Source organism: Coptis chinensis, chromosome 6 (assembly GCF_015680905.1).
Source record: "Coptis chinensis isolate HL-2020 chromosome 6, ASM1568090v1, whole genome shotgun sequence".
Taxonomy (NCBI): Eukaryota; Viridiplantae; Streptophyta; class Magnoliopsida; order Ranunculales; family Ranunculaceae; genus Coptis; species Coptis chinensis.
In genome coordinates, this window is record NC_141461.1 from 99,055,557 (window position 1) to 99,068,958 (window position 13,402).

Sequence of the window (13,402 nt, forward strand, 5' to 3'; positions counted from 1 at the left end):
TTTGGAAAAAGTTAATAAAATATTTTTATAGTTACTTACCAGTGAGATGTTTGTTGTCGATTTTCAATGGCATTTGATCAAAATCGACATATGAAAATGCATGCTCTAGGAAGTCTGTAATTTCAGTTTTCATTGGTTTTATGCTGGTGTACCATTTGAAACTAATAATATATTCTACAGATGTGACATTATATGTGTTGCTGCTTTTGAACAGAGAAAAGCGATCCATAGAGTAAATTTCCTTTTCAACTATGTGATGCTTGAACTTGCTGATCAATGATTTATGAACTCTGGCATGTATTTGATGTCCCTGAGAAAAGTGCAAATGATGTGATATAAATCGAATTCGATTAAGGGAAAAAAAGATAATTTATATACGCATACATGTTTGTCAATGAGCAAAATGTCTAGACTTTTTACTTCATCTGAGGTGTAGTTAATAGCTTCCCATATTCTATTAACCTTAGCAATTATTTTCCAATCTTTATCAACGGAGTTAATGTTTGCTATGCAGTGGTGTTGAAGAAGTGCCATTTGCAGTAGTTCCTATAGGTAATGAAAAATTAGTGTGCATTAAAATAGATGTGTATGTCGTATTTATATCATTTTGCTGGAAAATATAGCTATTTGGAAGGCAATCAAAAGTCAAGACTACTTACTGAAGTGTATCCTTGTTTACTATAATAAGTTATATGTTATCCTCCAAAAGAGCAAAAGGTGTTATAGCTTCCCTTAAGAAGTAGTTGATTCGGTAATGGATTGTTTATGCTGATGTGCTTAACTATTGGGGGAAGGTTTAGTTTTATATCTATATATATATTTGGATTGGGTGTAGGCGGTGGAAAGAGATAGATCATCCAAGTTCATTAGAAGCATGTTATCTGAAGGTCTGAAGCTGTGTATGTGGTGTGTAACTTCAAAAGAGTTTGTTTAGAAGTGAGGTTCATCATAAATTGTTTAGAGTTTGAGTGTGGGAGTTGTGAAGAAGAAAGGTAGACTCTTGGTATAGATTAGATTGGTTTTAAGCTAATGAAAATATAAAAGCTTTAGTTGTTGGTATTGAAATGACATAAAAACATTGAAAGAAATATTGATTGAAGATTGAAATAAGAACAACAAGATAAGATTGAAGATTAAAATAAGAACAAATTAAAGGAAAATAACGAGTTTTAATTAAAAGGAAATGCAGAACAATAAAGTAAAAACTTGAATTGAAAAACTAGACAAGAAATTAAACAAACCAAATGGTTTGGATCCTAAGACAATGGATGTTTTCTCTCTCCCTAACTTTTGGATTATATACCCCTACTTTTGTCTTTTACAGATTTGCCCTTCTCCATTACAAATGAGACACCTCACACTTCACTTTTGCTTTTGCTTTTTCTTTTGCTTTTTAATTTCTTTTTAACCAAGGTAGGTTTTGGGAGAATGTCATATTTTGAGATAAGGGCCTCCATCTCTGGTCTTCTAAGTTGAGGGCTTTGACCATTGACCTTGACCTTTGACTTTAACTTTTTCAACACTTTTCCATAGCAGCTTGTGGTCTTCATAATAAGCGTGATTAAGGCTATTTTTGGTGCTAAGTCACAACTTTTATGATAAGTGGTCTGAAATACTCTAAAACCTGAAAAAGGCAATAAAAGCTATGAGTTGTCTTTTCATAAGGGTTGTAATGCAGTAATATATGGGTAATAAAATGCACATTTGGGAGTTGATTACCACCCCCAAATAGCATCTTGCTTGTCCTCAAGCAAGGATGAGAGAAAAAAAACTAATATCACAAATGAGTGATTTATTATAAGTTATACTAATCTCGTTTTGTAGAGTGCGATTGCATTGATCGACCATATGCAACAAGGCCTTAAACCACTAGGAATTCTCTAGTGGACGAGCTTTAAGCCTCGTGAGAGTTTTTCAGTGAAGGTACTCACAAACTTCTTCTATTTAGTACAAAGGGTCTTGTTTCCTTATTTATTCTCAGAAGTTCATACATCTCATTAGCGGTGAATAAGGACAACCTCCTTTGAACTTAGAATAACATATATACAATAATTTAGTCATATAAAGATAAATGTGCAAAACATGAGCAATGAAATGCAAAAGTAGAGTTGTTTTCGAGGCTTTTGGAGAGCGTCTTTAAGGTGGGTTCTCACAGGGGTGTGTTGCAATCACAACTCTTTGATAGATTCCCTCAAGGTTCGTTCTCTCAAGTGCAATGGGCATTTATATTCCTCGCATACTCAAATGACGTCTAAAGAAATCGGGGTCGATTGATCACGCTTGCCATTTACTACCACACCATCCTATTCCTAATAGAGCTAGAGGTCTTTTATTATGAGTTACAGGGTTAGGGTGATGGTTTAGAAAGAAAAAGGAAGAGAAAACAAAATCTGATAAGTTAAGAAACTAGGTCTTCAAGATACTTGTAACCAGAGAAGAACCTTGTTTTGTTCTTTTGCTTCCGAATTGTGATACATTCTTTTAGCCCTTTGGCTTTGTGACTCCATACGATTTTGAATTTTGGGAGTTTTAACTTTGCTTTTGTTTCTTTTTTGTTTCTGATATCGTTTTCTTTTGATTTTGAACTTTTGGGAGATTCAATTTTTTTTTACTCCAATGATATTTTTTTTGGGAGTTTTGGTTTTTGATTGGTCTTTCTTTTCTTTTCTTTTTGAAGAAAATAATTGTTCTATTTTTGTACAAGGTCTTCTCTTATCTTTTTATGATATTCATTTAGTTCTCAAGTTGTCAGCTGGGTAAGCTTTTTATTGTGTGTTATAACGGGTTAGGAATTTTTGGTGAAGAATAAAAAGGCTTTTAGAAAGGGTGAAGGCTCAAGAGGGATAACTAGAGGAAAACTATTTAAAAAGAAAATTTTGCACCAATCTTCATGTTGTCTATGCGAAAGCAGCAGAGAATATTCAGCTCATCTTTTCTTTGAATGTACCTATTCAAGGGAACTTTTTGATAGAGTAAAACAACTCCTTGGTATCTTTACTGATGTGAGCAATGCGAACAAAGAATGGGTCTCGATTATCCGAAGATGTAAAAACTCAGATGTGGGAGAGATTCTGAAGGTATTCATTTGTGCTTCGGTGGATAGTATTTGGAAAGAACGCAATGCAAGAAGATTTCAAAGACAATGAAAACCAAATTGAGGTGGTATTTAATAAGTCAGGTGCGTGATTTGAGAAACTATCTTCAAGTTACTAGACCAGAAATCGCGATGGTGCATGTGGAAGACGTCCCGTCTTGTCGACTAGGTATTACTACTCTTTTCAAACAAAGAGACATACAAACTGTTCATGGATTCCCCCCGCGGGTAATAGGTTGAAAGCTAACACAGATGGTGCTTTAGATGACAATGGTCCAGGTCATGGAGGTGTCATTAGAAATAATGAAGGAAGGGTATTGGCTGCGTTCTGTGGAAGTGGAGGACTTGCGTCAGTTTTATTCCAAGAACTAAAAGCGATAGAGGTATGTATAGAGAGATGTTTGGCAGAAGGCTTTTTAGAAGTTGAAATTGAATCAGACTCCTTAAGAGCCATCAAAGCGATAAATAAAGAAGAGAAACCACCTTGGTACTGTCGAGATGTGATGGCAGCGATTGATAGGAAGAAAGATGGATTCAGATTCATAACCTTTACTCATGTGTTTCGTGAAGTGAATAGGGTAGCGGATTATTTTGCTAGTTTGCATGGAAATGGTGAATTTTCTACGGTTCACTTTGCACATCCATTAGATTTTCCTGTGCAGGAAATTGTAAAAGAGGATGCGAGTGGTAACATCTATGTAAGGAAAAGTTAAGTTAATGCAGGTGGGGGTCTGCCTAACCCTAGCTTATTCGGAAAAAAAAAAAAACTAGAGGAAAACTATCTTATTGGGTTTTTAATGTTTATTTGGCTATATTGATCCAAAAAGGGCCTAAATTCTCTCTTAGGATATGGTGTGGTGATCAAGCAAGTGGTCGTGTGGTCTTTCTATCCGGACATCCTTTGTGTCATCACTCAATAATCATTCAGATGAGGCTTTTGGCTAGATTCTCACAGGATATGGAACTTAATTGTTCTAACCTTGGCTTCGGAAATTCACTGCTATATACAACCAAATGCTGATGCATGCCATTCATGAAAAGATGTATAAACTATTGTACGTATATTAGTCTAAGTACGAAAAACGAACCCTTACTCTATTGCTATAATGAGACTTCCAAACTTTTTATTCATCATAGAAAAAGGAAACAAGATTTTTTAATACTAAATGGAAAAATATTTTTGGTCTTTTTCGAAAAAAATTTAGAAATGAAGAAATATACTATTATATAGAAAATGCCTAGTGCAAAATGTTATTATACCACCACCAAATAGAACTATGCTTTGTCCTCAAAGTATGAAGAGATAAGAAAAGAGATTGCTATAGAAACATGAGCAAAAACGGCAATATACCTGTATTATGTTCTTCATGATGAAAATACGCCACCCCCAAATAAGTTTGGGGCGCGGGTTATTTGATATAGAACGAGAAATACATGATTTATTATACTAGTGATATTTAATTATTCTACTATAAAATCTTTTTGGGTTTTTGTATTTTTTGAAAACATATATGTAATGCATGAAAGAAAAATGGAAAATTTTGGCATGATGTATATGTTTTACCTTCTACTCATATACCAAATTCCATAAGAAAAGCAAAATAAAACAAGCAAATAATATTAAGCATATAATTAAACTTATGCTACGACATACACGTAAGAAAGAAATAGAAAAATAAATAAATCCAACTATACAAACACTAGGGAGAATCCTAGTAAGAATCCATGCGTGACTCATCTCGACGTCTAGAATATCCTTCTCCTTGCTGAAGTCGGGACCTAGCATGTCTATCACTATGCGGGAGCGCTTTTTGATGCTCTACAGTGTTCTAGTGACACTGTGCTGAAAACGTCGCTACTCCCGCTGGAAGAACCGCTGCTCCTCTCTGATGGTCCGATGTTCCGCTATAATGTTCCCTTGAGTTACCTTGAGTTGGTGGAGATACGTATGCAGAATCCTCTGGCCTCCATGGAGGAAGTGAATTCCATCCATAGGCTGAGTGAACTGTCGAGTGGATTACTTTCTCAGTCGGGCGTGCTTGCTCAGCGGCTCTAGCTTCAGGTGGAAGCCATAACTTCCGGATGCAGTGGGCATAGATAGGACATGTACTGCATGATCCTGGTGACCAGCATTGGTAGAGGGGCGGTTGACTTCTTTGACTTGTAGAGTTGCTTGAAGATAAAGGAGATGATGCAGAAGCTGTTCTTTTACTCTTGAAGAATCCATAAAAGATGAAACATCGCCTTACCTATATTCGAAGGCTTGACTGAGCCTAGCAGGTTGTAGGCTGTCCACTGAGGTACTGCTAGCTGGTTTCTTCGCAGTGAACTCTGAAAAGCGCAGTGAGACTTGGGGTTTTTAACCCCCTCAAAAAGTGTCTCTACCATCATCACGTCAATGGTTTTACCGTCTGGGGACTGTTCCGTCTGAACATAAGTCTTTAGAGGAATCCCCAGAACTCCACTCACCACCTCCTTAGTGAGCTCCAGCGAGCGGCCATCCTTGACAACCGTGATGCGGTCATCCTCCCCTCTAAGCATGCATTTATAAAACGAAAGAGTAAGAGATGGAGAATAAGCTGCACCTTCCAACTAAACTAAGGGTTTCCATTATCTTCTTCTAATCTTAACCTTGAAGAGCACTTCAAATAGATCGGAATTGAAGAGGTTTTGAAAATTTTGCTCAGGCACTATTTTAAGAACTCGAGCCATTTAGAGTAGGGATTGATAAAATTGGGGTTTTAAGTTGGAATGGGGGTTGAAAATGGAGCAGGCTGTAAAAATTTGGAGTGGTGGTGTGTTGAGGTGAGGTCACGGTCACGAGTTGGTGTGGGCAGCTAGGGTTGGGGATTTTGTGAGGAAGAAGATGAGGTGTTGGGCAGTCGCGTAGGTTAAGTAGATTGATGGCACTTGCCTCACATGTGCCTCTTTAATGAAATTGAAATTTTGGCTCAAGCCCAAATGAAATCAGGAAATTCTGATCTTGTCTTCAGTGCCTTGCCAACTTCAAGAGCCGATCTGCGCTTCGTTACTCGTCCGATCTTAACCCGTGAGGTACCAAAATGATCAACATAAAAAATGCAACGTAACAGTATAGGATACACTCACATCCAACAATAGATGAAAACAGATGATGGAAAGAACTGTACAGGAGCTATAGGGAAATATGTACAGATATCAGAAGAAAAAATTTAATTAATTTTTTTAGGTTTTGAATAAGTTTGACTAAAATTTTAGAAAGGTGAGTCATTTTAAGTCAGATCCCCAAGACTTGGAAATTTTTGAGTCCCAACCAGATGGCTGGATTACTCTCCTCAGCTATGCTCGATGAGCAGGTGGCTAGTACATGAAAACCGTAAAAACTGAATTTTCACTATGACGTTGAAGACCGGGGCAAGTTGATGTTTGACAATTTGATCACCAACCTTCTCTCATAGCTCGTCTCTTATGTGTGTATGAACTCTTACCTAAACCAGGAATGATTTTCAGAATATGTGTCCATCTCTTAAGTTGCAGTTATCTAGGAAGTGCTTGCACACGATCATTGAAACTAATCCATCTAGTCTTGCTAGGTGGAGGGTTTTTGTTTGTTATAGAAGACATTTTGAAAAGTTTTTCAGAAAAGAGAGAGATTGAGAAGGGGAAAAGATTTAAACGAGAGGGGAAAATTTTTTAAGAAAGGAAAATTTTGAAAATTTGAAAATTTTTGAGTATTTTAACGTCAGATTCTCGAGACAAAATAGAGAGGTGGAGGCAAAAGATAGAATTAAATAGAGAATAATATCACTTTGGGTTACTCTATTTGTTTAATTCTCGTTTGAAGACGCCTCGTTTTTTTTTTAAGTTGGTTTTCTCATTCAAAATATATCTCTATGCATATAGTGGTTTTTCCAAGAAGATAAATTTATACATTAATCCGGTATCATTTTGGTTACTCCGGGGAGTATAATTTTCATTTTTATATCCTCTGGTTTTGAAAACTATGGAGAGATGTTTTAAGAAACTTGTACTCAAAAGTTGTGATTCTAGATGCTACTACTTGAAAACAAATCATAACAGATAATCTTAGGCAACTTTCATGTCGGCTCTGTGGCGAACCCAATATAGACAGACAGAACTTCAGCTACGCGAGTTGGGAGATTTACTACGCAGGACATGGAATATCCTGACCCAGGCGAATAGCTTGGTGATATAGGCGACCCTTAGTAAGCAAATCTGATCTCAAACCACCCTTAGATTACGTTGTTCTAGGAGTTGGTCTGTGTAAAATCCATTGCCCATTTTGAAAAATCACTTAACTATTGATGTATCGAGAATCTATTATTAACAACACAAAGAAAACAAATATTTTTGAAAAAGAGGTGGAAAATAAAGAGAAAAAAAATTGTATACTCGCTCCACAGGTTCACACTTACTCCAACGACGAGTAAAAAGTGTTTTACGAAGAATATACGAGATATACAATGGACTAAGGCTTCGGCACTTACAATCACACCCTCAAAGTGGAGAGGTCCGGTTACCTTATTGATGTATCCCCTTAAAGGAAAAGATGGAATTGAATGGGAAAGGAATACATCGGAAAAGAGAAGTCAATCCTCGTAGATGGGATGATTAAGGAAAAGTTTTTAGTGCTCTAACTTCGTTCACGTCACTTATTGCTTAAAAGGCTGTGTTTGTTGGTTTAGGATTAGGAATAGCTTGACCTGGGAACACACCTTCTGGGTTTTATCTTGGGCTAACAAGTTCAGAGATTGTTGCATGTATGCTAGGATTTGGGTTTGCTGTTGCATGACAGATAACATTATTTCAGTGGGCTTATATGTTTGGACACTAGTTGATGGTGTAACGGGAACTAGGTCTCTTTGGTTGTTGATAGGTGGGTTTTGATAGTTCTGGTTAAACTAGGATGGAACCAATGCTCTATTTTGATTGTTATAGGTACATTGTCCTTGTCCTTGCCTGAATGTATTTATTGGTTTGTTGAAACCTGGTAGTGTTTGGTTTTGTGGAATGTTGGTCCATGCGAAGTTTGGATGTTGTCTCCACGGTTCATTTGGGGAAAGCACATACTTATTCTGGTTGAAGTGATGATATGTGATCAAGGGACATGTGACATATATATGATTTAAGCTTAGACAGAAACTGCATGGTGAGGTATTTACGTACATGACAAGATGAGGGGTTTGATCTTTTTGTTTGGTTGTGAGGGCATCTATCTTTCTTGTGAGGGTTTCGATTAAGGTTTTGATTTATGGATCTGATTTCACCTAAAAAATACCACTAGTCTTAGATGTACTTGGTTGAGCTATTCTGGAATTGTTTATGTCTCCCCAATGGGTACTCTTTTCAGCTTGGTTTTCAAAAAAGGTTAAGGCTTCAGTTGCACCTCTATCCAAAAAATTATCATTACTCATGATGTCGAGGGTTACTTTGTGTTCTGGGAGAAGACCTTTGAAGAAACATTGGACATGCAAGAGTGGATTTTTCTAGTTTATGGTGAAGACATGAATGGAGTAGGTCGGAGAATCTATCTCATGTTTCGGAAAATGTCTCACTCGGACTCTGTCTGAAGAACTGTATCTTGCTTCTTATCTCTTATGTTTTCTTCGGCGGAAAGTACTTCTTCATGAATAAGAACATAACCTTTTGCCATGTATCGAAAGAGTCGGCCTTCTGTGAAAGAAGCCAAACGTGACTCTTACCAGCTAGAGTGAAAGGAAACACTCGTAGCTTAACCTGATCGTCGGTGACGCCCGAATGATGAAAAGTATTACATACTTCATGTATCCGGCGTAGATGCTCGTATGGTAACTCGTGTTCTAACCCGTAGAAGATGGGTAGAAAATTGAACACGTTCAGTGGAATGCGAAAAATGCTTGTGAGTGGTGTGAGTCGTATACAAGATGAAGGCCCATCTTGCAACGGTGTGTAGAAGTTGGAGAGAGGCTCTTCAGCTTGCACTACTTCATCAACCTTCTTATGAGATAGAGGACTAGAAACAGGAGATTGTCTAGGGTGACGAGCTCTCCTACATGAGTAAGTTTTATTCTTGCTAATACTAGAAGTGCCTGAACGCAGTATCATACACTTTTAGCAAGACCCTAACATACATAAACGGTGCAATGTATGCTCAAGAATTCGAAATTCGTTTTTGCAAGTATGGAGTTTTGAAAACTTTGCTTTTGGTATATATTTTATTATGCCTTGTTCATAGGAACAATTGGGCGTGAGACTAGGATGGCTCCACTACACGTCTCAAAAGAGTAGGCAGTCACTTCACCAAGTGGTGTGCTACCAAGAATCTCACTCATGATGAATATGGGGGAGGGGAGTGAGGAAGGTAGTTGGTCCACCGGAATTTGATAACTGATTACTCTAAATCTTCGTGGCTATATTTTTGTCCTTTTCTAAAGGAGTGTGACTACTTTGGGCTATAGTTGATTGATTAATTCATTTTTTTGGTCTAGGGCTTTCAAGAATCAAGCAACGTCCAATTTACCTACATTGGGGAATGACTTCCCAATAGTTGTTATGTGGCTCGGATTCAGCCATATGCGCGAATGTAAATTGCAGTGCGGAAATTAAATTTCAAACAATCACATGAGCATGCTTGAACACACAAGGTATCCTCTTACTAGGGCTTCGAGGAGGTTTAGAAATTACCTATCAAGCCGTGCTTACACGCTGCTTGAGGAGAAGGTGACGTTGGTTGGCATGTGATCTAAGAATTAGACCCAACCTTTCGAGCTTTACCTTGTTTTAAGTTACAATAAAGGCCCACTTAAAACGCCCACAAGTTGGTTTTTTTATAATTTATACAACTTTACCTTCAAGGGCCCAAACTTAAAACTAAACTAATATTATACTAATCTAATAGATTAACTAGTTTTAGATTGATAAACTAGATTAACTAGAGTCAAATGAACTTAGAGTGCTGATTACTAAGTTGATTCATAATGTGTGAGCTATGATCCACAACTTGCCTCACACACTTGAACTTCCCAAGGCAATTAAAACTTTAATCCCTTTGTAAGTATATAACTTAAACCAAGTTTAACTCATGTTCACCATAAGTTAAGGAATCAATCAAAAACCAATTTTTCCTAATTTTTTTCGTTTTTCTTTTTATTTCTAACTATTACAAACAAGTTCCACTGATTTATCCTACTCTATTACAAAATCTGGGCTTGGAGTGCAACTATTCATCAAAAACCAACTGAGCTGCCAAAAAACTGGAGCCACGTGTTTGGAGGTGACTAGGCGGTCGCCTCCTAGTAAGCTTGTGGTTGCCCACTGACACCGGTGAAGTTAGGTCGTCCTTCGGCTGTATCTTTAGCTCCTCTCCAGTTGATTTATCCTACTCTATTACAAAATCTGGGCTTGGAGTGCAACTATTCATCAAAAACCAACTGAGCTGCCAAAAAACTGGAGCCACGTGTTTGGAGGTGACTAGGCGGTCGCCTCCTAGTAAGCTTGTGGTTGCCCACCGACACCGGTGAAGTTAGGCCGTCCTTCGGTTGTATCTTTAGCTCCTCTCCAGCTTGTTGGTCTCGCACCTTGATTTCCAAGAAAGTAGATCAATACTGAAAAACAACAAAATAAAATGACAAAAAATTGAAAAAAAATAGAAATAATGGAAAGATGAGAGTGGTGCTTTCATCTTAGATTCTCAGCCAAGCACTCTTCCTCCTTCAATCCATGACGGCGGCGCCATTTGAAGCTGTGTATGTGGTGTGTAACTTCAAAATAGTTTGTTTAGAAGTGAGGTTCATCATAAATTATTTATAGTTTGAGTGTGGAAGTTGTGAAGAAGAAAGGTAGACTCTTGGTATAGATTAGATTGGTTTTAAGCTAATGAAAACATGAAAGCTTTAGTTGTTGGTATTGAAATGACATAAAAACATTGAAAGAAAGATTGATTGAAGATTGAAATAAGAACAAAGGAAAATAACAAGTTTTAATTAAAAGAAAATGAAGAACAATAAAGTAAAAACTTGAATTGAAAAACTAGACAAGAAATTAAACAAACCAAATGATTTAGATCCTAAGATAATGAATGCTTTCTATCTCCCTAACTTTTGGATTATATACCCCTACTTTTGTCTTTTACAGATTTGCCCTTCTCCATTACAAATGAGACACCTCACACTTCACTTTTGCTTTTGTTTTTTCTTTTACTTTTTGATTTTTTCTTGACCAAGGTAGGTTTTGGGAGAATGTCATATTTTGAGATAAGGGCCTCCATCTCTGGTCTTATAAGTCGAGGGCTTTGACCTTTGACCTTTGACCATTGACTTTGACTTTTTCAACACTTTTCCATAGTAGCTACCGGTCTTCATAATGAGCGTGATTAAAGCTCTTTTTGGTGATAAGACGTAGCTTTTATAATAAGTGGCCTGAAATACTCTATAACCTGAAAAAGGCAATAAAAGGTATGAGTTGTCTTTTTGTTAAGCGTAAGAAGGGCTGTAATGTAGTAATATACGGGTAATCAAATGCACATTTGGGAGCTGATCAAGGTCCCAGTTGCAATGATTGTTTAATTTTTTTGATTGGTGAAGAAAGTTACAGGTGGTAGAGAGCAGGTATAACAAATCTGGAGATTTTTTTTGGATGGTGAAGAAAGTTATAGGTGGTAGAAAGCAGGTATAACAAAACTGAGGTGTTCCAACCTAAGAAGCATAAGTTGTTCATCTGTACAACTTGGATGCATTTCATTGAGACATGTTATCTGATGTTCCAAGTTGTAGCAACGATTGTTTTTTTTTTATTGGTGAAGAAATTATAGGTGTCAGAGAGCAGGTATAAGAAAACTGTGGTGGTGAGGTGGTAGAATGTTCAGGAAGTAACTTAGGATAATAATGATTTGAGAAAAGCAATATTAGAAAGGAAAATTAATAATGTGATAGATTCCTATTATTCAGAACTCTTAGTTTGTTAGCTAGTTGTATTGATCTCCTCCCATATTCTAGGAGATATACTTGTAAATCTATAACAACCTTGCTTAATTATATATGAAACGTGAACACTCTCAGCAATTCGTGAGAGTCAAAACTCAGTCTCCTAGCTTTCTTATTATTTACACGGTATCAAGAGCCTAAAACATCCTAATTATTTTTTCAACAATAATGACTTCACCAACACCAACAGATACTCTCTCAACTGTTATCTCTGAGCTGAGACTCACTCTGATGATCATTTTTTTATACATCATTATGATAACCCAACTGCTATTCTTGTTTCACCGCCTTTAACTGGTGATAACTATTCTTCATAGCTGCGAGCTATCACTATGGCTCTTCATGCCAAAAACAAATTAGGGTTTGTTGATGACACCATCAACCAACCACTTCCAACATCTCTAAAGGACCCGCATCAATGGGAACGCTGCAATGATCTCATTAGCTCGTGGATCATTAACTCTCTCCATAGCTTCCCGCCAATGGGGCACTTTTACCGCCTCAGAAAATGTCCAAGGCACCTTTGTAGAAGTAATGGTAGAAAGAAAACATATATGTGTTGGAGAGAAATTAGAATATGTAAGATAATGATGAAGAGGGTAGGGTGTATTCAATTAAGCTATGGAGAGAGTTAATGGACCATTAATGCTCTATTCAATTCTTTGATGTTGTTAGTAGTTCGTGAGTTTTGTTCTCTTTCTGCCATTAGAGAAGCTTGAATGATCGAAATGTTTTTTTCTTCCCGAAATATTCACTAGTTTGCTATGGCTATATTTGTCGAATTATCGATATATGTCGAATTTGCAGGATTCTATATGTCAGCATACCACGGGGCAACTTTTATATAGCCATATAGGAAAATAATTTGATAAAAAGTAAAAAAAGTGTGCCACGTATGAAATAAATGGATGGAAGCGAAACAGAACCAAACGTTGCAAAACGTGGTACACATGGATACCCAAACTTGTTCAAAAAAAAGTTTAAACTCCAATGTTTGATTTTGGGTATAGTTCATTACCCATCTATGCATTTTTTTCATTAAAAAATTGTTAACATAAGTAATGATTATATAAGCTTTGAAAACCTTAGTAGGAAGATTTTTTTTTCAGAGTACCTGTTCTTGTAACCCTGGATGAAAGAGGACAGCCAATTCCTGGTACTGCTGGTGAAACGATGGCAGTAGTTGGTGGGTCAGTGGCGTCAACTACATTGCATATAAGTAATAACTATATTAGAATTGTTAACCTAAATAACAATTGGTATACCAGCTTTGGAAACTTGAGTAGAAAAAAACACCTGTCATTGTATTGAATGGAAGAGGACAGGCTGATGAAGGAACGCCATGCTG

The 13,402-nt window shown here is 36.9% G+C and overlaps 1 protein-coding gene across 1 annotated transcript; it reads left to right on the forward strand.

Moving 5' to 3' along the window:
* Positions 1 to 3,120: 3,120 nt before the first annotated feature.
* Positions 3,121 to 3,807, forward strand: LOC147496042 (uncharacterized). Its single transcript, XM_086568514.1, has 2 exons — positions 3,121 to 3,178; positions 3,374 to 3,807. The coding sequence occupies exons 1-2, from the start codon at positions 3,121 to 3,123 to the stop codon at positions 3,805 to 3,807; spliced, it is 492 nt and encodes a 163-aa protein (XP_086424640.1).
* Positions 3,808 to 13,402: the final 9,595 nt, after the last annotated feature.